The sequence below is a fragment of the Macaca thibetana genome, chromosome 20 (assembly GCF_024542745.1).
Source record: "Macaca thibetana thibetana isolate TM-01 chromosome 20, ASM2454274v1, whole genome shotgun sequence".
NCBI lineage: Eukaryota > Metazoa > Chordata > Mammalia > Primates > Cercopithecidae > Macaca > Macaca thibetana.
The window spans coordinates 33873255-33897768 of record NC_065597.1 but is presented as its reverse complement, the minus strand read 5'-3'; the positions used below and the strand labels follow the sequence as shown (position 1 = coordinate 33897768).

Below are 24514 nucleotides of genomic sequence, written 5' to 3'. Positions count from 1 at the left end.
GCATTCCTCCCACCTCAGCCTTCTGAGTAACTGGGACTACAGGCATGAACCACCATACCCGGGTAGTAGTAACGATGACTTTAAATGGAAGCTGGCCTCAAGTCTTATCCTGAGACTTTGGCTGTTATTGTTCATAATGTTGCATTAACAACAATAATAGTAAGAGCAGCTGCATTTTTGAGCACTTCCTATGTGCCAGGACCTGTGCTGAGTGGTTTACGTGGAATAACTCGATTAGTCCTCACATCAACATTTCGAGATTATAATTAGCATCCCCATTTAATTTTCCCTCGTTTATATTTTTCTCCCCATTTTACAGATGAGCAAACTGAGACAGAGATAAACACCTTATTTTATGGGGTGCTTCCTATTGCCAGGCATGTATCTCCCCACTTCTAGGTACAGATATTAGCCCTATCTCACAGATGAGGTGCTGCCTGCCCTCTAGGGAAGCCCCAAGCGCATCCCGAACTAGCTGTTTCCAGGTTGCTTCCGGCTCCTCTGGCCCTGCAAATGCCACTGGGGTTTGGTCAGGGAGGCTCCTCCAAGTGTGACCCTGAATCCGGTGGTGGGACGCGTTGTCCAGGTTAGTCTATGCTGCTGTCCAGCAATGGTGCAGTGTCTCCACTCTAAGCAGCCCCTTGGGGTGCCAGTTCCTGCCTGGGCATAGCGGGGAACATGCAGGGAACAGAACATCTTGCCTGACAGCACGTGAGCTTTCACAGCAGCCCCAAAGGGCAGGAACGGCACTTTCCCCCTTTTAAAGAGAGCCAGCTCAGAGAGGCTGAGTGTCTTGTCCCAGGCTACACAGGAAGGTGGAGGCAGAGCCAGGTGCCCTGACTCCCGTTTTCCCAGTACACTATCCCAGGTGACAAATGTGTCCCATGAGCGCCTCATGGCATCAGCGGCCACTCCTTAAGGGGTGCCGTCCTTAAGAATTGATGCCGTCCTTGCTTCCACACTGCCTTTCCTTTCCATTAACCTTTTCTTTTTAGGTCCTATTTAGTGCATGGGTGTTTTATAAGCATTTCTTTTTTTTTTTTTTTTTTTTTTTTTTTTTGAGACAGAGTCTCACTGTGACACCCAGGCTTGAGCGCAGTGGTGCGATCTCGGCTCACTGCAACCTCCACCTCCCATTCAAGCGATTCTCATGCCTCAGCCTCCTGAGTAGCTGGGATTACGGGCTCTTGTAACCACATCTGGCTAATTTTTGTATTTTTAGTAGAGACAGGGTTTCACCATATTGGCCAGACTGGTCTCGAACTCCTGACCTCAGGTGATCCACCCACGTTGACCTCCCAAAGTGCTGGGATTACAGGCAAGAGCCACTGTGCTCGGCCTCATTTCCTCCTCTCATCTCTGCAGCAGGCCTGCAAGACGTGTCCTATACTGTTCCCATTTTACAGCTAAAGATTCTGCAGCTCTGAGAGGAGGACAGTACCCAAGATTACCAATCTGGAAGGGGAGGGATGGGGTATGCTGCTACACAGCCCCCAGGGCAGGCCCCCAGAAGGCCTGGTGCAGGAGCTCCTGGCCCACCCCTGGAACTCTGACCACCCCTCTCTACAGGTGTCTGAGTCATAGCTCGCCCAGCTTCTCTGCGGCCCTACCGAGGTGTTCAGGAGCTATGAGTGCTACAGTTCCCATAGAAACTGCCACTCCACCCTGGCATGCCACCTCTTGGTCAGTGGCCTCTCTGCCCTCAGGGCCGTCAAATGAGGTTCTGACCCTGGCCGGTGAAAGTCAACAGTCTTGGTCGGACGCAGTGGCTCACGCCTGTAATCCCAGCACTTTGGGAGGCTGAGACGGGCAGATCATGAGGTCGAGAGATCAAGACCATCCTGGCCAACACGGTGAAACCCTTTCTCTACTAAAAATGCAAAAATTAGCCGGGCGTCGTGGCATGCGCCTGTAGTCCTAGCTACTCGGGAGGCTGAGGCAGGAGCATTGCTTGAACCCGGGAGGTGGAGGTTGCAGTGAGCCGAGATCGCACCACTGCACTCCAGCCTGGTGACAGAGCAAGACTCCATCTCAAAAAAAAAAAGAACGAAAGTCAACAGCTTCATGTGGGAAGGAGCGCCTGCTTCCAGGATCAGCAGGCAGGAACCTGGGCACATGAATTCTAGGCTAAGGCACCCACCTGGACCCCTGGGTCTCTGTCAAAGCCTGAGCCCTAACTCCAAACCTCCACCCTTTCTGGCAGGCCTGGGTCATGATACCTCCTTCCTCTGCCTCTCCCTGGCCCAGGCTCACATCTCCTCCCACCTGGCCCCAAAGCACTAACCTCTCACTGGGTGTTTCTCAAAGTATGGTCCCAGCCTCTCCCCGTCATCAGAATCATCTGAGAAAGCAGGTGCTTCTCAATAAAGCAGATTCTTCCATAAACATTACTTGGTCATGAAAGAGGAGAGGAGAAGGGAGGGGAGGGAAGGGGACGGGAGGAGAGGAAAGAGGAGGGGAGGAGAGGAGAAGGGAGGGGAGGAGAAAAGAAGGGAGGGGAGGGGAGGGGAGGGAAAAAAACAGAACCAGATTCCCAGTTCCCAGTACTCTTTAATCACAAAGTCTGGGGTAAGACGTTCTTCATAGTTGGCCCCAGGTGCCTTGGAAGGGTCCCTGCTTTGATTGCTTTCCCTGTCTTCAAAGCTTGTTCAGCCTCAGAGTAATCTTTCTGAAGTTACTCCCCTGCTCAATCACCTTCAATGGCTCCCCATTGCCTACAGCCTAGTCTCCTAGAGTCAGGCTCCAACTTCTCTAGTTTTATCTTCTGCATTAAGGATGCTGGGCTCCACATTAGCTGAAGTCCCACTACTCTCCTGTATACCACACTTTATTTCCTCTACTGGGATTGCCCCACCTCATCACCAGTTTGAGACCTCAGGGATCTCGAATCCAAAGACCTGCCCAGCCAGTGTGGTGATGTATACAAATGAAGGGGCAGGTGCCACCTGCCTTCAGGTGCCAGCAGCTGCCCAGACTGTCCTCACAAGCACCGTGTGGGCCCATTACAGCCAGGTCTACCCAGTTTTCGAGAGAAGCCGGATTTTTTCATGTAAAGCTACCTGATTTTTAAATGTTGGCAATCAATTCTAATTTTTAAAATCACTCCATGGCCCAAACAGACACGTGTGGGCCAGCTGGGAGCCAGGACCCCCGGCTCAGGACCCCTGGCTAATTCCTCCCCTCCTGCAACTCAATACCCCAAGCCCAGGGCTATTCAGTCCACCCACTTTTAAAATCTAAACCCTTCTTTTAGCTTTATCCTAAGCAATAATATCATGCAATCACAGGTTTGATGTGCTCATTTACGCTCTTTTAATGTTAATGAAAACGTTTGTTGCTGCTCACTGGCGTCCCCAAGCCTTGGAAGGAGAGAGTGTGGCCAGGCCTAGGGAGAACCTCTTCTGGAAAAAACTGTATCTTGTCGAGGTGCTGACTGTGCCAGGTACCACACTGGGAGCTGTGCACGCATCCTCTTAAAGAGATGCTCAATACTGAGTCATCCATCCATGGGGCTTTCTAATTTATTAATTAAAAAAAGGTTTTTTAGAGACAGGGTCTCAGTGTGTTGCCCACGGTGGTCTCGAACTTCCGGGCTCAAGCAATCCTCCTGCCTCAGCCTCCCAAAGTGCTGGGATTACAGGCGTGAGCCACCACGCCCGGCTATGGGGCTTTTCCACAGCCCTCTGGGGGTAAGTCCTGCTGTCTAGCCTAAATCTTGCAGGCTGCGCATGGCTGGCCTTCCCCTTGTTCTGGTCTGGGAGGCTCTGGGGCTGGTGCAGGTGACGCTGGCTCCCCTTGTCCTGCCTGGGAGTGTGTGGACAGGGAGGGGTTCGCTGTTCAAATAGGGTGGGGTGTCAGTGGCCACCTCCCCCCGGAAGGTCTTCTCTTCAGGGCATCCTTCTTTCCTTCCATCCGTGTGTCCATCTGAGCTCTCCCAGATTCCCTTCTCCCTTATTTCAGAGACCTCCAGCTCCCATCACCCCTGAAACAAAGGAGAAGACAGGGTGGGTGGCTGGGTGGACAGGCGGAAGGAGTGAGTGAGTGAGTGAGTGAGTGAGTGAGTGAGTGAGTGAGTGGATGAGTGAATGAATGGGGAGGGTAGGGGACAGATAACCCCCAGCCCCTCAGAGTCTCCCCATGACATGGGACGTGAGTGGAACAGTGTCTCCCAAAAAGATAATTCCGAGTCCTAACCCCATTACCTGTGAATGTGACCTTATTTGGAAATAGCTTCTTTGCAGGTGTGATTAAGTTAAGGATCTCAAAGTGAGATCATCCCGGATTTAGGGTGGGCCCTAAATCCAATGACTGATGTCCTTTTAAAAGAACGGAGAGGGAGGCTTGACACACACAGACACAGAGGTAAAGGCTGTGTAGAGACGGAGGCAGGGACTGGAGGACAGCCAGAAGCCAAGTTTCGCCAAGGACCACGAGTGGCCAGCAGGAGCAAGGAGAGCGGCACGGGCATGTCTCGCTCAGAGTCCCAGGAGGAGCCGACCCTGCCAAAGCCTTGACCCTGGACTTCTGGCTCCTGCACTGTGGGAGAATCAGTGTCTGTTGTTCTAAGCTGCCCAGTGTGTGCACATCAGTTATGGCAGCCCTAGAAAAGGAAACCAAGCCAGCTCCCCACCCTGTCCCCATGAGCCTGCCCACATGGCCACCCAGCATCCACCCATAACCCACATGCTCCAGACATTGCAGGGAGGCCCTGGCCACAGCTGGCGGAGAATCCCGCCTCCTTCCAGAGGGGAAGAGAAGAGGGTTCTGGTTCCTCAGATGCAGACCCTCTGGAGGCTCTCTGCCCCCAAGGAAATGTTTTTAGTTCCTTTAAGCGGAGGCTGCCAGGCCAGGTGGACTCGATTTGCTCTGTGACCTTGGGCAGGTGCTTTTGGTTCTCTGAGCTCTGCCCCCTGCGTGCCCCAACAGCCATGAGGGTCTCTGCTCTGTTGCCCCAGGTTGGCCACGAGCTTTCATGAAAGACTGCGTATGCCCTGCTTTGAGACAGGCCAGCTCTCCTCATGTCATCGCCATGATTACCATCAACCCTAACGCCCCCCATGCCTCTCCATCAGACCTGAGCTCCACAGTGCACTGGCCAGTGTGTGCTCCAGGCCACAGCGGCCACCCCCAGCTTCAGGGCACTCATGGAGACCACCATCAGCATAGTGGGGCTGGGGCTGGACACAGCCTTGCAGACACAGGGCAGAACTCAGAGCCCTGGGACACCCTGAGGCCTGTGGTTGAAGGGCTTGTGTCCAGGATGGAACAGGGGACACCACCACCCACAGCCCCTGAGCTCTGCTCACAACTAGAACCCATCACAGGCCTGGCACATAGTAGGCTATCCTTAACTATGTACTGAATGAATGGATGGATGGATGGATGGATGGATGAATGCCTGTTCACCGCATGCCTCTCTGGAGGCCATGAAGTGAAGAAAGAACAGATCCTGCCTCCAGCCCCTTCCTGGTCTCAGTCCTCTGTCCCCGATTCCTGGCTCGGGACTGGTCTCAGTCCTCTGTCCCCGATTCCTGGCTCGGGACTGGTCTCAGTCCTCTGTCCCCGATTCCTGGCTCAGGGCTGGGATAAAGGGCATCACATGCCTCCCCAACCCAGCCGCAGGTGACAGGGACCCCTCCAGCTCAAGGGAGCTGGAGGCTGTGGGGCCTGATTCCTCCAGTGAGACCCCCACCCCTCTCCATTCAGCTTGGCCAAACCCATTTGCCCAGCTGCCAGGGGATGGGAACTCTCTGGGCATTACCAGCAGGAAGGAGAGCTCATCTGACTTAGCCCTGGGACTGTTTGCTCCGGAGAGAAGCTGGACATCAGGCTCCCGGGGCCTCCAGCCACCATCTGGCTCTGGGCCAGGCTCTGGCTACCTGGCCAGGCTGAACAGAGGTAGGGCCTGCAGAGCACAGGGCTCTCTCAGCTCCAGCTCAGGAGACCCTAACTGCCCCCTGTGTGAGTCCAGGTCTGGCCAGGGACAGCCCCCTTGCCCACATACAGTCAGACCCAAGGACACCAAGCAACCCTTCCTAATATGCACATGGGGACCCAGTAATGTGTCACTTACTGGTCTGCACATCACATATCCCAGGGGAGTCAGGCTCCTGCATGGAGAGAGAAAAAAGGGAAAATCCTGCCATGGCCTCTTCACCAGCCTCCCCGTTTCGGCCACCCCTTCCAGCACATGACCTTGACCCACATCTCCAGGCCTTAGTTGTCCCACGGGATGGAGAAGACAGTCCCTCTGTGCCCAGGGCCAGTGAAGGATTTGAGGTGGGGGGAGGGGGCTTTGAGAGCTCGAGCCTTGGCTCAAGTGAATCAAGGTGAGGGCGACCCCAGACAGCCACAGCAGCGGGCACCTGCTCAGAAGAGCCAGGCCGAGCCCTTCAGTGACACAAAGACCCAGGACCTGGCCAGGCCTTCCTGTCTCTGGGGCCTAGACAGCTTTGTTTACAGAACCGTTTACCTCCATTCTCACAGCCCTGGGTATGAAAATGCAGGTAAAGAGTTCTGTAAACAACTGACCATTGGTCAGCTGGGACAACTGAGGTTCTGAGAGGGGCCAGGGCTGAGGCCACACAGCCAAGAGAGAGATTAGGCTTCCCACTTCCCAGTTCCAGGTGCTTCTATAAAGACGTTCAATTGCACCCAAGAAAAAAGGGCCAGGTTCCTGGTTCATGAGGAAGGAGAGGAAAGGGTGACGGGGTGCATGAGTGCTCTCCCTGGCCACTCATGTTGGAGCCCTAGGCTATCAGGAGTGCACATAGGGCCTGCCGGCTCCTGTGAGCCTTACTTCTTCCCAGAATCTGCGTATCTCCGGACCTTTGCAAATGCTTGGAGGCCACCTCCACTGGGAAGCCTTCCTTGATGCTCCCAGGAGGCTCCATTTCTGTGCCCCATGTCCTCTCTGCTCCCCCATGGAAGGACCTCCCCCACTGACTGTGAACCCCTGGCAGGAGGGGCTGGGCCACCACGTCTCAGGCCTGTGGCCACTGTGCCTCAGAGCGGGTGGAATGAGCGTGGGCCATGCAGACAGGAAGGCTGGGGGAGCTGGGCTCCTACCCAGGGTCCCTTCTTCCTGCTGTGCCTTCACACCCCAGGGACACAGGCCAACCATCCTGCTCCTTACCCGAGTTCCCAAGACCCCTCCTACCACCACCAAGGCCCCCACTTCATGCGCCCAGCACTGACCTGTTCCCCTATCTTCCCATGTAGCACTGGCTGCGGCAAAGCCATCTCCAGCCTGTGCAGGACCCACGCCACCAGCCTGCGGGTGGAAGAGAGTGTGCTGTGTCCAGGTGGGAAGGGTCGTGGGGAAACTGAGGCCAAAGTCAACTCATTCACAAGGCAGAAAACAAGCCTGCCAAAAGGCAGAGCCTGCCAGGAGCCAGAGCCCAGGTTTCCAGCCTGAAAACCATTTCCCCCGCCCTCCACCCTCCCTAAGTGAGCTTCTGGCTACTGTTCAGGCCCCAGCAGGTAGCTCAGGCTCCCCCAACCCTCCCACCCATCCCCAGAAGGGAGTGCATTTTGGGCATCTCACACATGGAAAGTGGCAACACCTGTCCTGATTTCCTTCCCTCCTTCCTTCCTTCCCTCCTCTTTTTCTTCCTTCTTTCTTTCTTGACTTGGTGGCCCAGGCTGGTGTGATCATAGCTCACTCCCATCTCAGCCTCCTGAGCAGCTGGGACTACAGGCACATGCCATCATGCCCGGCTGTTTTTTGTTTTTGTTTTTGTTTTAATTTTTTTGTAGAGATGGAGTCTTGCTATGTTGCCCAGGCTGGTCTCAAACTCCTGCTCCCACAGCTTCCCAAAGTACTCAGATTACAGGCATGAGCCACTGCACCCAGCCTGTATCCCATTTTAAATACATGTATCCTCTGGCCCAGGAACTCCATTTCCACTGATTTATCCTCCAGATTTACTTGTGTGTGAACCCAGTGATGCATGCACGGGCTATTGATTGTGGCAAAAGAGTGAAAACAAATGTAAATGTCCACTGAGTAGTTAAATAAAAACTGGTGCATCCATTTAATGCAGCTGTCAAAGAAAGAATGCAGTAAGATCTGTGTGGATAAAACAGCTTCTAAGACACATTTTTCAAGTTAAGAAAAAAAAAGAAGCAAGCCAGACGGGGTGGCTCATGCCTGTAATCTCAGCACTTTGGGAGGCCGAGGTGGTCAGACTGCTTGAGGTCCGGAGTTCTAGATCAGCCTGGCCAACACAGTGAAACCCCCATCTCTACTAAAAATACAAAAGTTAGCCGGGTGTGGTGGCCTGCACCTGTAATCCCAGCTACTCAGGAGGCTGAGGCAGGAGAATTGCTTGAACCTGGGAGGCAGAAGTTGCAGTGAGCCAAGATTGTGCCACTGCATTCCAGCCTGGGAGACAGAGCAAGACTCTGTCTCAAAAAAAAAAAGTAAAGTGCAGAAGAGTAGGTATAGTTTGCTCCTGTCAGGTATGTGTTGAAGAAAAAAGAAAAAAAAAAAAAAAACACGTACCCAACGCTTGAAAGCTTGGACATGCATAGAAACGTGGGAAAGGGCACGAAGCTGATGTGGCTGCCTTGGGAAGGGGTCTGCACACGTCCAGTAGAATTTTCTTCCAGGTTTCCTGGAGGTTAGGTGTTGGGCAGGGACTAGGTACTCATCCTGCTCCCTGGTGGGAGGCGCAGCATTGAGGGTGGCTCACCTGGCAGTGTCCCTGGGTGGTGGCAGGGAGGAGGCCTGGGCCTGGGAGCTAGGCTGGGGCTCTGGAGCTGGCACCTCCTTGGGTTCCTCCTTGGGCTGCAGGGGGATGGCAGTGGGCAGGGGGGCGCTCTCCCGGGCCTGCAGCTTGGGCCCTGTTTCCTGGGGGCGTCCTGGAGGCACTAAACAGCGGGGAAAGCAGGAGCTAGAGATGCCGTCCCTTGAGGGCTTCCTCCAACCCCTCAAGGGCACAGGGGCCAGATTCAGGCACTAACAGGACTGAATGGGGAGCCCTTTGGGACCACTTCACCCATTCCTATCCTCAAACAGACCAGACAGACAAGGGAACTGAGGCCCAGGGAGGGGAAGGGACTTATCCAAGACCCGCACGTCTCTTCCAGGACTCTGGCTTCCCAGTCTGGACTGGGGAGGGGATTCTGGTGTCCCCTACAGCAGCCTGCTCCTGGCAAGCCCTGAACCCCATCCTAGTCTGGGTGGGGGCTAAGGGCCTCCAGGGGATTCTCCAGGGCCCAGTTGACCCCCGAGCCCAGCCCGTGACCATCCCAGGCAGCCCCCTCCTGAGCTCCCCTCCCTGTACCTGGGTCCGAGGCAGCACCTGTAGCAACTGCAGGCTCATCTCTCCAGACCTGGGTGACAAACAGGGCACAATGTCATGGGCCATAGCAAGCTCTGTGCACTTCCCCAACCCCCACTACCAGCTGTGCACTGGCCCAAGGCTGGTGAGTGGGGGGCTTGGGGGGTCTCTCCTTCTGAATCCCCGCCACCTCTCGCAGTCACTCCTCCCCATCTCTCCAAGGGGGGCATCGCCCTCTCCTGAGTTCCAGGGGGGTGGGGACAGCCTGCTGGAGGAGGCAGGCCCTCCTGGGGCCCCAGAAACCCCCCCCATATACTCAACTCCCTGCCCCTCCCTTCCTTGGCTCACCTCGGAGGATCTGGGGGGCTGAGGAAGCACTCTCTCCAGATTCTGCTCCAGCCACAGGAGCAGCCGTGACCCGGGCCTGCAGAGGGGCCAGTGGTCAGCAGAGCGCCCTGAGGGAACAGGTCAGTGCACTACCTAACAGCCCACCGCGGGGCCCGCCCCGGACCAGCCCTTCCATGGCCTCCACCACTGCTCTGCGTAGTGGCGGCCTTGTCCTGGAAACTCTCAAAGGGCCCCAAGGCGGTGGGGAAATCCTGCCAGACTCCAATTCTGAGCCAGGGCTGGACCAGGCTCTGGAACCACAGCCGTGGCTTCCTGAGGCATCAGAGGAGAGGCAAGAGCCGCTTGAGGACCTGAGTGCAGTCCTGGGGGCTCCCTGTGCTGGAACAGACAGGGCTGGCTGGCTGCACGGGAGTGTGACCTGTGCCATCACACAAGGCCTTAGACTTAAAAGGACCTGGTTTTGGTTTCATACTCTGCTGTCACAGTCTGAAAACATTTTTTAAAAAATTTTAAGGGGCCTGCATTTGCATTTGCCTGGGGCCCCGCAAATTAATTATGTGGCTGGTCCTAAGGTCAAGCATTGGATCCCAAATCCATCTGGCCTCTGGGAAGCCCCACTCTCTTCAGGGAGGCACCATGTTCCCAGGACAACCGGTTCCCCCAAGTATGGCCCAAAAGAAGGCTGGTGAGTCCTCTAGGTGCCCTCATCCTAAATTGCTTTCATGGTCTTTGGAATCAGCAGCGCACATCTCAGAAGGAAGTAGGGGACCAAAAGACACAGAGAGCAAGCTGCAGCAAGGAATGAATGAATGAATGAATGAATGAAGTGTGTGATTATATACAAGTATGTTCATTCATGCATGCATTTGTCCTGTGTGTGCTGAGTCCTCACTCTGGTAGGTGCTGTGCCGGGCACCAAGGGTTCAGTAGTGACCAGGACAAAAGCCCCTGCCCTCAAGGAGCCAGCAGTCTAATGAATGAATGAGTGAAGGAATGAATGAATGGGGTGAATGGGGTGAATGGAGATGAATGCATGTCTCTGGATTTCCAGCAGAAATTACAAACTGGGAGCTTCAAGCTTACTTTGGAAGTCTACAGTGTCCTGAAAACTTCTTGATTAAAATTTGAGGGGTTTACATAAAAAGCTAGATTTCTAGCTTCTCTTGAAAACCTGGAGGACCTGGCCACACAGGGCCTAAACACCTGCAAGGAAGAGGCAGTTGAAACTGAGCAGGACCCCTTCTCGGAGCTCCCTGGCTCCCCTCTTTGCCAGAGTCCCCCCGCCAGCCTGCCACCCTTACTGATGGGGCAGCCACCCCTCCCTGAGTCAGCTCTGAGAGGTCAGACACTGAGGCCAGCCTGGGCACCCTGATGTCCCCCACAGTGAGCCAAGCCCTGCTTCCAGGCTCCACACGGAGCCTACTTACATGAAGCCCACCTGTGAGGAGCTCATCCCTGCCCCTCCCCATTCTCAGAGGGTGGCCCCACCCAGGGGCCTCTCAGTCATCCCTGGGTGCACCCAGGGACCTTCTGCCACAAACTATGAGCAGCACACGGTCCACTGTCCCCATTCTATGGCTGGAAACAGGCATAGAGGAGACGGGAGGCACATCCAAGGTCATACCCTGAGGTGGTAACAGACCCTGCTCCTGAACCCAAGGCCCTGTTACTCCTACCACATACATACAGATGACAGTGACACTCAGGGACAGGGACTCACCTCATGTATTGGGCCTTGAGGGCCTCATTGGGTTCATCTGTGCACCCTGCAGGGTCAGAAAATACAGAAAGGCAGTCAGTAGCAGACCTGCCCCAGCCCCCTGGGCAGCCTGGAGTGGGCACCGAGAGCCCAACTCAATCCCAGGCTCGAACTCAGGGTCGATCAGATGAGAAGATCTGGCCTGGGCAGAGGCTCCCAAGGGGCAGGGCCCATCCCAGCAACCCCTCAGCCCCTCAGCCCTGCCGCTGAAAAGCTATCCTGCCGCTTGGTCTTACCTGTGTCCCCAGTGCTGCCGTGCCCCAGGATCTGCCAGGGACAGATAGATAGACATGGGCGGGGAGCCCAAGGGCAGCCTCCCCACAGCCCCTCTCCGACCCAGCCCCTTCAGCCTCCAGCCCCAGCAGTACCTGAGCCGGGTCCTCTGTGACGCTATGGACAGGCTGTGGGATCACCTTCTCCACGCCCTTCATGAGCCAGGTCAGCACCCTGCGGCTGGGACTGCGATGGACAGAGACACCAGCCTGCCGCCAACTTCCCCTAGCTCAATGAGGCCCTCGAGGCCCAAGACACTAGGTGAGTCCCCGTCCCTGAGTGTCACTGTCATCTGTATGTGTGTGGTGTGGTTATTGGAAAGTACCTACATGTACCACTGGCCCAAGGCAAGTCCAGTGTCCGAAAGAACTTGGCTTGAATCCTAAACCACTGTCTCCCCACTGGGAGATTCAGACCCATCTCCTCCCCAAGAAACTCCATGTGCTTCTCTGGAAAATGGGGGATGCTGCTGCTTCATGAGGCCAGGCAGACCGGGTGCCATTCGGAGTCCACCCCCATGGATGCTTAGGACAGAGCAGCTGACTTTCCTCTCCTCCTGCCTCCCACTGTCCTGCTCTGAGCACATATCATGCTCCCAAAGGGCCAAGGTTTGCTGCCAGTGTAATGCTGTGGCAGAGGCTGAGCAGCCTAAATGTGAAGGTCACAGCCTCCCTGCCTGAGGCCAGCCCAGCCCCAGCCATGCTCAGGCCCCAAGCACCATGGTGTGAAATGTCTGAACCAACTGGGAGATTCCATGCAAAAGCCTGGATTTCTGGCTTCTCTGGGAAAAGCAGAAGTTCTGACCCCATTGGGCCTGCATCTCACCCGAGCACTGAGAAACATCCGGCCCCCTGTACAGGGGCGCTCACTAGGCAGCTCTGACCCACTGTTTCTTTTGGTCACATTGCCCTGCCCTCAAGGAGCCAGCAGTCTAATGAATGAATGAGTGAAGGAATGAATGAATGGGGTGAATGGAGATGAATGCATGACTCTGGATTTCCAGCAGAAATTACAAACTGGGAGCTTCAGGCTTACTGTGGGAGAGCCCACCATCCACCTGAAGCTCACTTCAGCCAATTCCCAGGATGTCCCAGGGCTTTCCCCAGAATGACAGCAGAGCTGAGGGCAGTACTCATCCACCCCCCATCCCTAGGGCTCCCTAGCTAGGAGGGGAGTCGGGGGCAGGTTGGCCCTGAAGAGAGGGGAGGGTGGTAAAGTACCTGTTCATTTCAGAACTCTCAGCACCCTGGGCCTGGAGAGATATGGCAGAAGTAAGGGCAGCCTCCTTGGTCTCTGGAAAAGAATCTCTCATCCTTCAGATCTAGGGCCTCAGAGAGGCCCATTTCTACCCTGCTTGGGGAGATCAAGTCAGGGAAGCAGAGAGAGCCCCCAAGGGGTCAGAAAGCCAGGCTCCAGCTCAGATCAACTGAAGTCTCCGGGAGCCCACCCTTAGCTTCTCTGAGCCTCAGTTTCCTTATCTGCGAAATGGGTCTGCCAACCTCGTGGGCTCTGCGAGGCTCCAGGGGGAGAATGCCGGCCCTCCTGCCCTGCCAGCCTGGGCTTCCGCACTCTCACTCACCCTGAGGACTTGGGTCCGCCACAGCCACTTCCTCCTCCTTGAGTGACTCTTCGGGGGGCTAGAGGGTTCGAACACGGCCAGGTAAGCCCTAGGTGAGACCAGCCTGGTTTGGACAGGGGCAGCCCCTGATTCTCCCTCAAGGGATCCCTGCCCCACAAAAGACCCGAACAGCTCTTTCCTCAGCATGGTCTCTGTAAATCCTGGTGGCCTTACCTTCCACCTGGGATACTCCCTTCCTCCTAGCCCCAGGGACCCCTCATCTGGGGCTGGGGGCCCTCACAGCCCCCAAGGTCCAAGGTGGCCTCCCAGCCTCCCAGGCCTAAAATATCCCCAGGAGGCTGCCCCACTTTAGTGGCCTGAGAGGGGAGAGGACCATTTAGAGATAGTTATGAAGTCTTGAGGCAGGCTGAGGGGAAGAGGGAGATGGGAGGAGTCCACGCCCCTCATCCCCCACCAGGGCGCTCCCTCTCCTTCTGGCCCAAACTTTCCATTCCTCCCTAGTAGCCAGCTGGAGTTTGGCCTCTGCTATCTGCCTTTCACCTGCCTCTGCAGCTACACCTCCTGCTACGACATGCACATATGTGTATGTACAAACAAACATACATGCACACACATACACACAAATGTGAGCATACTCACTCTCATTCACATACATACATGAACAGACATACAATATGAGCGTATGTACACATACATATGCATACATACAGTGACACACAAATATCAACATGCATATATACACACATGTGCAGACACAAAAATAAGTGCATGTGCACACATGTACAGGCAAAAACATATGTACATATACATGTGTGTGTACATATGCATACATGCCCCAACACACATATATGTGCATACAGTCATATGCAAACATGCATATACACACATGCATGCATACAGATACACACATGCATATGCCTGCCGGTGTAGAGACACACAACATGCACATATGCATAGGTACATTGCATATGATTACAAGTGCAGAAATATGTGTATACACACATATGCTCAGTCACACACTTGCATATTTGCAAATACACACAAGCATGTGCATATGGATATGCACATACACACAGATTTCTGCATCTAAACATACATGAACATCCATGCACAGACACAAAATGTGTATATATACACATGTGGAGACAACTATGTGTATATACACATACACATGACACAGTCACAGACACACAAACATGCATACACATAGAAATACATGAGTACACTCACATACTCAGAAATATGTAGACACATACACATACACACTAGCATGTCACACAAACACATGGAACCACAGACATACTAATACATGTGCACAGAAACATATGTGCAAACACATACACATGCATTCATGTACATATATGCTCACATACATTGTCATGCACACCCAATTTGCAAATACATATGTGCAGACACAGACATACCAAGAGCACACTACACATATATGACATATACGTGTATATACATGCAACATATACACATGCATACACACACGCTATACCTGTTTCCTAAACACACCCTGCCCTTCTCTAGTAACAGCCTTTCCTCTGCCAGGAATGCCCAGCATCACCATCTCCCTGGGTTAAAATTCTGCTCCATCCTCTGCGTCTAAAAAGCTCTCCCCCATCAGCCGCCAATCTCCAAAGTGAAGATGACTGTCCCTCTTCTGAGCTCCCACTGTTTGATCTGACACACTTTTCTGGCTCCCCAAGAAGGGGAGAGCTGAGGCCAATGTTGGGGCTCACCACATTCCCTCCTCCCCACCTGTGTCTCTTGGCAGAATGAACTGGCTGGGCTCTTGTCTGCTGACCCCCCGGGGCAAGGCCTATTCATCTTTATGCTTTCAGCACTGACCACAGGGCCTGGCATCAATTAGAAGCTCAATCACATCTGTCGAATTGAGCTGCTGAATTAGTTGTCATCCACCTCCTGAATGGATGGGTTGCAGAGGAAGAGTTCTCCACAGTGTGGCCTATGGATCCATGCCAGTCTGCAAATTGTTAATGGTCCATGATGATTAAGCAGTTTGCACCAGAATGTTTATCAATGCACTGCTTCCTTCATTGAGAAAGTCTTGGTACAAAATAAATAGCAACTAAACTAATCGGTGTACTTAGCTACAGAGTAGATTTACATTCTGGTACAAACTGCTTAACCATCATGGACTAGTAATAAACAGTTCATGGACTGGCTCCTGTGAGTAGCTCTGTTCTGAACTCCAGAGGTTAGCAAAATACGGCCTGTGGGCCAAATCTAGGCTATTGCTCGTTTTTATAAATAAAATTGTATTGGAACCCAGCTATGCTCATTCATTCATGCACTACCTATAACTTTTTTCACACTATAATCGCAGAATTGAGTAATTAACAGAGATAGCATCACCCACAAAGCCTAAAATATTTACTATCTAGCCTTTTACAGAAAATGTTAGTCTTGGGCCAGCCCTATCCACTGTCTGAACCTGAGTTTTCTCATTTGAACAAGTGTGGGACCCTGTGACCCTCACTTTTCCTTCTGATGCTAACCTTTTCCACTGTAGAAGGTCCCTGGAGAGCAGGTGGCCCAAACTGGGAAGACCCTGAGCAGCAAGGCCGGCCTGCCCCTCCTCCCCCTCCACCTCTCACCATGGACTCGGACTCTGTCTCAGCCTCCTCAGGGTTTGGCTCTGGTTCCACCTCTGCCTCCAGCTCTGGCTCTGGTTCCACTTTCTCTTCCTCCTGCATCTTGGTCTTCCGAGGGGTTCCTGGGGGCTGAGGCAGCACCCTCTGGACCCAGCCCAACATCCTGACACCTGTAGGAGACAGTGTCCTTAGCCCTCCCTGGAGCACTCACAGTTGCTCCCGCCACTTATGGACCACTCTTGTGAGTTGTACATTTCCTTTTCCTTCATCAACTTTAAAAATATTTCAACTGTGTGCGGTGGCTCACACCTGTAGTCCCAGCAATGTGGGAGGCTGAGGTGGACCGATTGCTTGAACCCAGGAGTTTGAGATCAGCCTGGGCAAGATAGCGAGACCCTCGTCTCTACAAAATATTTTTTAAATTAGCCAGGTGTAGTGGCTCACTCCTGTAGTCCCAGCTACTCAGGAGGCTGAGGTGAGAGGATCATTTGAGCCTAGGAGGTCGAGGCAGCAGTGAGTCATAATGCACCACTGTACTCCAGCCTGCGCAACAGAGTGAGACCCTGTCTCAAAAAATATATAATATATATACACACATATATATTTGATATACATATACACATATATATTACATATATACACAGATATATGTGTGCATATATATTTCTGCAATTTTATCTCTAGGTATTTACCTTATAGAATTACTCAAGGCCATAAATATATGTGTACAAAGAAGCTGGTTGTTATAGCAAAAATGAAAAACACCCAAATATTCATCAAGAGGCGATTGGTTATTGGAAAGTACTTACATGTACCTAAATGTTCATCTGTAAGAGAGGCATGTATTAAGTAAGTTACACTATATCCAATAATGGACTATTACGGGGGCATTAAAAAGAAAGAAGCAGTCTAACCGAGCTAGCAAGAAGATGTGCCTGCTCTGAAGTCAAGTCATGAGCAGATCACTTAATGTCTCTGTGCCTCAGTTTGCTTGTCGGTAAAATAGGGATATTAATAGTACCTACCTCATGGGTTAATTGTGAAGATAAAATGAATTGATAAGTGTAACATACTTAGGCCAAGCGCAGTGGCTCACGCCTATAATCCCAGCACTTTGGGAGGCCGAAGTGGGCGGATCACTTGTGGCCAGGAGTTCCAGACCAGCTTAGCCAACATGGGGGAAGCCTCATGTCTACTAAAAATACAAAAATTAGTTGGGCATGATGGCGGGCACCTGTAATCCCAGCTACTCAGTAGGCGGAGGCACAAGAATCACTTGAACCCAGGAGGTGGAGGTTGCAGTGAGCCAAGATCGTGCCACTGCACTCCAGCCCGGGTGACAGAGTGAGATCCTGTCTCAATAATAATAATAAGTGGAACATACTCAGAACAGTGATTGGCACATGCCAAGGGCTTAATAAATGTTGGCTATGACTATTACATGGTATCAAATGAAAACATTAATTGTGTAATATGCATGTACTGCATAATTTCATAAGTAAAAATATTCATTATGAGTAATACATGAGTGGAAAATCTGTTTTAAGATAAAATTAACCTATGTTTATCATTTTTAAAATTTTTAAGGTAAAATGGGCTGGGTGCAGTGGCTTATGCCTGTGATCCCAGCACTTTGGCAGGCCAAGATGAGAGGATCACTTGAGCTCAGGAGCTCAAGACCACCGTGGGCAACATAGCAAGACCCTATCTCTATTTAAAAAAAAAAAAAAAATCTTGCTGTGGTGGTGTGCACCTGTAGTCCCAGCTACTCAGGAGGCTGAGGCAGGGGGTCGAGGCTTCAGTGACCATGCCACTGCACTTCTGCCTGGGTGACAAAGCAAGATCCTGTCTCAAAAAAAAAAGAAAAAAAAAAAGTGGGCCTGGCATGGTGGCTCACTCCTGTAATCCCAGAACTTTGGGAGGCCAAGGCAGGCAGATCACCTGAGGTCAGGAGTTTGAGACCAGCCTAGTCAACATGGTGAAACCCAATCTCCACTAAAAATACAAAAATTAGCTGGGTACAGTGGTGCGTGCCTGTAATCCCAGCTACTCCGGAGGCTGAGGCAGGAGAATCGCTTGAACCCGGGAGGTAGAGGTTGCAGTGAGCAGAGATTGCGCCACTGCACTCCAGCCTGGGTGACAGAGTGAGACTCCTCCAAAAAAAGAAAAAGGTTGGGCGTGGTGACACACACCTGTAATCCCAGCACTTTAGGAGACTGAGGCAGGCGGATGGCTTGAGCTCAGGAGTTCAAGACCAGCCTGGGCAACATGATGAAATCCTGTCTCTACCAAAAATACAAAAAGTTAGCCCAGCATGGTGGCACACGTCTGTAGTACCAGTTACTCAGGAGGCTGAGGCACGAGAATCACTGGAGCCCAAAAACTGGAGGTTGCAGTCAGCCAAGATCTCACCATTGCACTCCAGCCTGGCCGACAGAGTGAGACCCTGTCTCAAAAATAAAATAAAATGCTTATAGTGCTATATTTTAAAAAAAGAAAGAAAAAGATAAAATGCCAGGTAAGCCTTTTTTCATGGTTTACTGTGTTATTTCAGTCCTATCTTATACAGGTTGTTTCTGGTTGATTTCTGTTTGGGGAATGGGGAGCCCCAGCCCTTATGACTGAACCCCTGCAGGATGGCCTGGCCAGTGGGCAGTGTGCAGGTCAGTGTGTGCTAACTCCTAGCCCTAGATGTGCTCTTGTCCCACATGAGTGTGCCCCACCCCTCTCCCAGCCATGGGCAACCCAGGCTTTGGCAGAGTGTCTGTATGCCCCTTTCTGCCAGGGACCCTGGCCCCAGCTGAAGAGGGCAGCCCAGGCCAAGCCCAGCTCCCCAGAGCCCGCGGCTATGCTGCCTGCGCTCTACTTACAGCCCTGACCTCTGTTCCCGCTCTGGCATCAGCAGCGCAGCCTCTCCCATGAGAGGCTGTGGTGGGAACAGAGCTCTAAGTGTCAGATCCCTGGCTGAGCCTCCCAAAAAGTGAACTTGGGGCAGACATGACCCCTCCGGTCTTCCATTTCCCTGAAGGTGGGGGCGCAGACACAATGTTTTCCCAAGTCTGGACTGCCAGAGCTCACACGTTGGGATGGCAGATTTCACTGACCCCAGCCAGCCACAGGCAGCCCCAAGAGCCAGGGCTGAGCTAAGTGCATTCTACTCACGATCATACTCATCCTCGCTCTCACCACCACGCCCCGCCCCTGCACTCAGTAAAATAAGAATTTTCATTATGCAGCACAGAAAGGTCAACAGAATCGCCTGAAGCAGCACAGCCAGCAGTGGCCAAGCTGAGTTTACACTCAGGTCTGCCCGATTCCAGCTGCCCCACATCTATTCCCAGGTGGTCGTGGCGTTTGCCGAGTGTTGGCCTCCTCTGCGGGCCAGGCCTGTAGACCCTTCCCAGCAGGCAGCAATTCTGGCTTGCATTTCTAAACCTTCTGGAAATGACTAAGGAAGCCTCCCTGATCCCCCATTTTTCTTTTTCCTCCTAAATGAGAATTTTTACAGGTCCCTCCCATCTTTCTCCCGTGTCCCTGCTGACCGCACTTTGATGAGGGAGGCTCAGGAGGGAAGGGGGCCCACGAGTGGCAGCTTGGGGAGCTATGGTGTTGCACCACCAGTATTTCCAGAATCTTCTGGAGAGCTGATGAAAATACAGATTCCTAGGTCCCTCAAGCCCTCCTGGGGGACCTAGGAATTTGCATTGCACAAGCTGTCCTGAAAATTCTGCTGCACGCTAAAGTCTGAGCTCCACCAGAGAGAGGGAAGCCGCAGGTTTCCCACCATGCCAGTTTGGTCCTGCCTAAATGCCTTTCTAGAGGGAGAACATGGGGATCCCCTCGGGGTCCCACCGAGCCTCCCCCTCATCCTGAGTTACCTGCTCAGATGCCAACCGCCAGCCAGGAATTGCCTTCTCGCTGCCACTAGTAGCTGGCCCCTCAGACACAAGGAAGATTAATTGGCAGTAGCTGGGCCGTGTGCAAAGGATTAGCGGGCGCTGAATGGGGGCAGGGGAGAAAAGAGGCTGTTGATGCCCAGGAAACCAGCAGCACCCTCCAACTCCCAGGGTCCAGCAAGGATGTGGGCCCCAGGGAAGGGCCCCTGCATGGCCCAGGTTTGGAGCACCATGGGTTGCCAGGGGACCTGCCCGGGTTACCAGGGGCCTGGCTTCCCACACACCTTGGCCAAGACACAGAGTGGCTGATGGGAGAATAACAGCTTGGAGTTCCCATGTGATGCCTGGAGACTCTTCAAGGTGGCAGGGGCTTGTCAGCTTCCACTCAGCCGTGGCAAGAGGCGTATCCCAACTCTCCAGTCCCCAGGCCAGGACGCAGGCAGATTCTTTCTGGCTCCCCTGCCTTGGGCTCTGCCAGAAAGGCTGTGTCCCAGGGCTAGGCCTTGAGGATGAATCCAAGGCCTGGCAGATGACTGAGGCATCTGACCTGCACTGTGAACTGAGGCTGGACACTAGAAGGGATACAGAGATCTAGGAGGAGAGGGCACAAGGGGACAGGGCCCAAGGAAGAGGGGCTCAGTGTGGAGGCTCTGAGGGATATTTGGCAAAGGCGAAGGACTTGATTTAATTACCTGAACCATTTCTAGAGTTCCTTCTTTCCTTTCTTTCTTCTTCTTTTTTTTTTTTTTTTTTTTTTTTGAGACGGAGTCTCGCTCTGTCGCCCAGGCTGGAGTGCAGTGGCCGGATCTCAGCTCATTGCAAGCTCCGCCTCCCGGGTTCACGCCATTCTCCTGCCTCAGCCTCCCCAGTAGCTGGGACTACAGGCGCCCGCCACCTCGCCCGGCTAGTTTTTTGTATTTTTTTAGTAGAGACGGGGTTTCACCGTGTTAGCCAGGATGGTCTTGATCTCCCGACCTCGTGATCTGCCCGTCTCAGCCTCCCAAAGTGAGGGGATTACAGGCGTGAGCCACTGCGCCCGGCCTCTTCTTCTTCTTCTTTTTTTTTTTTTTTTAAGCCACGGTCTCTCTCTGTCACTCAGGCTAAGTGCAGTGGTGGGATCATGGCTCATTGCAGTCTCAACGTCTCAGGCTTAAGTGATCCTCCCATCTCAGCCTCCTGAGTAGCAGACGACTCATGTGTGCTGCCATGCCAGGCTAATTTCTATTTTTTTTTAGAGACAAGGGTCTCGCTGTGTTGCCCAGGCTGGTCTCAAACTCCTGAATGCAAGCAATCCTCCTGCCTCAGCCTCTCATAGTATTGGGATTACAGATGTGAGCCACTGCACCTGGCCTAGAGCTCTTCCTTTGTGCCTGGCAGTGTGTCAGCCTTGGCACACTGAGCAAGACAGACATAGGCTCTGTCCTCATGGAGCTTACATTCCAATGGAGGAGATTACTGACAAATAAAGAATATTGCAAATTATGCTAAGTGCCATAAAAGAAACAGGGCAGAAGCGTGTGTTGTGGAGGGCAGTGGGGGTAGGTAGGCAGGCCCCTATGATGAGGTAGATGTATATTTGAGCTGAGACATGAAAAGCAAGAAAGACTCAGCTGTGAAAAGAGCTGGGTGAACGGTGCTCCAGACCAGGGACACTGCAACGAGAAAGGTTCTGAGGCTGGAATGAGCCTTGAGGAGCAGAATGGGGCCCTGGGAGCCTGGAGCTTAGTGGGTGCAGGGGAGAGTGGTGGGAGATGAGGTTGACAGGGGGCAGGGGCAGATGTTGTGAGGCCTATAGGCCACAGGAAGGAGTGTAGTTTTAGATGATGGTTTTGAACAGGGGCTGGGCATGATCTGTGTGGCTCCATGTAGCAGACAAGCATGGAAACAGGAAACTGGTCAGGAGGCTGCAGAGGGACAAGCCGATTGGCGACTGGATGAACCCTGACTTCCCCTCCAGTGCTGGGCTTCAAGACCTCTGATAATGCAACCTCCACAAGGCAAGTGATGCGAAAGAAAGTTCTTTCTGCCAGGAAGGCCAGACCCCAGTGGTAAAGCTCAAGGTACTCCCTGACCCTTCCCTACAAATATGCCAGGCTGCAAGGGTCAAAGCTCCTTCCCAGGGAACAGCAGCAAGCCCTTCTGCTCTGCCTGGGCCTGCGAGTAGCACAGGTGACATTCGCCCTTGCCTGCAGCCTGACGGGAGGGATGATGGGGCTTCAACTATGCTGGTGGGAGTACAGATAGGAGAAGGGAAAGGGGAGGAAAAAGGGGGGCATGGAGGGGCTCACCCAGGGCAACTGGGTGGCTGGTTTAGTGGGTGAACCCAGGCTGGTTTACACATGTACTGAAAAGAAGCAGCCTGGGGCTGGAAGTTTGGAGGAAGAATTTTGGGAGGAAAATAATGAGCACTACTTTGCTAAGATGTCTGAGAGAGGCTGGGTGCAGTGACTCATGCCTATAATCCTAGTACTTTGGGAGGCCGAGGCAGGTGGATCACCTGAGGTCACGAGTTCGAGATCAGCCTGGCCAACATGGCAAAACTCTATCTCTACTAAAAATACTAAAATTAGTCAGGCATGGTGGCAGGTGCCTATAATCCCAGCTACTCTGGAGGCTGTGGCAGGAGAATCGCCTGAACCTGGTGGGTGGAGGTTGCAGTGAGCCAAGATCACACCACTGCACTCCAGCCTAAGGAAAAAAAAAAATGTCTGAGAGATATCCAGGTTGAAATGTGACTGTGTGTGTGTGTGACTGTGTGTGTGTGACTTAGGGAGAGGTCTACTGGAGATAGAAATTTTGGAGGCCTCAGCCTGCAGATGATGCTTAAAGCCACAGGACTGACTGATATCACCTAGGAAACCCAAGGAAACAAAGGGGACCAGAGGTGGCACCTGGAACACTTGGGCTCACTCAGAGGATGCAAAAAGAGCAGGAGCTGGTAAAGGAGCCTTAAGGAGCTGCCAGGGATGGGGATGGAGAAGCAGAAGCATGGGGTGAGGTGAAAGCCAAGAGCAGTGGCTGTGTTGGAGTGAGGCAGTTATCCGAGGGGCCACTGTCTGAGCTGAGACTTGAAATGCGTCTCTGGGATTGGGCAACTTAGCAGCAGTTGGAGAACCTGCAGAGTGGGAAGGAGGGAAAGTTAGATGGGCCTGAGTGAAGAGAAATGGGATCTAGGTTGGGGAAAATGAGCAAAACACAGCCACACAGAGTGGCTAAAGTTTGGATGAATCTCATGTGCATATATGTGGAGGGAAAGAAGCCAGATTCAAAAGAAGACCCCGGTGATCCATGCATACAAAGTTTCCAAAAGGCAAAATTAGCCTGTCCTGTCTATGGCTACAAACATAAGTACATTTGCAGTGTCTGGTTTTCTAGAAAGCCTAGAGTTGTTAAATAAAGTTTTCTACAGCTGCCCATAAATAAAAGTACTACAAGGAGGGAGAGTGGTTCCCTCTTGCTGGGTTGGGGATTGTGATTGGGAAGGCATATGTGGAAGCTTCTAGGGACTGGCAGGGCCAATGTCTTGCTTTCTTTTACTAAATTGGCTGGAATCTATTTTTCAAAACAACCTTATGGGAATATATATGCCATAAAGTTCACCCATGTTAAGTATACAATTCAATGACTTTTATATTACTTATTATTTATTTATTTATTTATTTAAGACAGGGTCTCACTCTATCACCCAGGCTGGAGTGCAGTGGCGTGATCATAGCTCACCACAGGCTCAACCTTCTTAGCTGAAGTGATTCTCCCACCTCCGCCTCCCAAGTAGCTGTGACCACAGGCACACGCCACCAGGCCCAGCTAATTTTTGTATTTTTTGTAGAGACAGGGTTTTGCCATGTTTCCCAGGCTGGTCTCGAACTCCCAGGCTCAAGCAATTCACCCACTTGGGCTTCCCAGAGGGCTGGAATTACAGGCATGAGCCACCACCCCCGCCTAACTCAATGATTTTTAACAAATTGACTGAACTGGGCAACTCTCACCACATCTGGTTTTAGAACATTCCCATTGCCCCACTAAGACCCCTCATGCCAGATGGTAACCACTCTTCATTCGTATACCCCAGTCCCAGGCAACCACACATCTGCTTTCTGTGTCTATAGATTTGTCTTTCCTGGACATTTTATATAAATGGGTCATACAATATGTGAGTTTTCACATCTGACTTCTTTGATGTAGCATAAAGTTTTTGAGGTTCATCCACCTCGTAGCATGTATCAGAACTTCATTTCTTTTCATTACTCAAGAGTATTTCATGGTATAGACGCACCACAGTTTATCCACTCATCAGTGGACACAGGTTGTTTCCACTTTTTGGCTGTACATCATGTTGCTATGAACATATGAACATTTGTGTGCAAGTCTCTGTGGAGATATATACCTTTCTTTTTTTTTTTTTTTTTTTTTTTTTTTGAGACAGAGTCTCTTGCCCAGACTGGAGTGCAATGGCGCAATCTCGGCTCAGTGCAAGCTCTGCCTCCCGGGTTCACGCCATTCTCCTGCCTCAGCCTCCTGAGTAGCTGGGATTATAGGCACCGCCACCACGCCCGACTAATTTTTGTATTTTTAGTAGAGGCAGGGTTTCACCATGTTGTCCAGGCTGGTCTCAAACTCCCAACCTCAAGTGATCTGCCCGCCTCAGCCTCCCAAAGTTCTGGGATTGCAGGTGTGAGCCACCGTGCCTTACAATATACTTTCATTTCTCTTAGGAAGCCTTCTGGGGTAGAGTCTTCCAGATGACCCAA

General features: G+C 52.4%; 1 protein-coding gene across 2 annotated transcripts in view; it reads right to left on the bottom strand.

Annotated features, from left to right (window-relative positions):
* CNGB1 (cyclic nucleotide gated channel subunit beta 1) overlaps positions 1-20402 on the bottom strand; it is an 89501-nt gene extending 69099 nt beyond the window's left edge. Inside the window, exons 1-12 of one of the 2 annotated variants that reach the window (XM_050772874.1) lie at positions 19746-20402; positions 15871-16037; positions 13247-13304; positions 12888-12960; positions 11763-11853; positions 11631-11661; positions 11356-11401; positions 9636-9711; positions 9291-9339; positions 8697-8874; positions 7198-7273; positions 6074-6110 (exon numbers count right to left, since the gene is read on the bottom strand). In XM_050772874.1, coding sequence (XP_050628831.1) covers positions 6074-6110; positions 7198-7273; positions 8697-8874; positions 9291-9339; positions 9636-9711; positions 11356-11401; positions 11631-11661; positions 11763-11853; positions 12888-12960; positions 13247-13304; positions 15871-16029 — 874 coding nt within the window. In that variant the 5' untranslated portion in view covers positions 16030-16037; positions 19746-20402. The remainder of the gene's footprint in view (positions 1-6073; positions 6111-7197; positions 7274-8696; positions 8875-9290; positions 9340-9635; positions 9712-11355; positions 11402-11630; positions 11662-11762; positions 11854-12887; positions 12961-13246; positions 13305-15870; positions 16038-19745) is intronic. The other variant, XM_050772875.1, reaches the window with a different exon arrangement.
* Positions 20403-24514: the final 4112 nt, after the last annotated feature.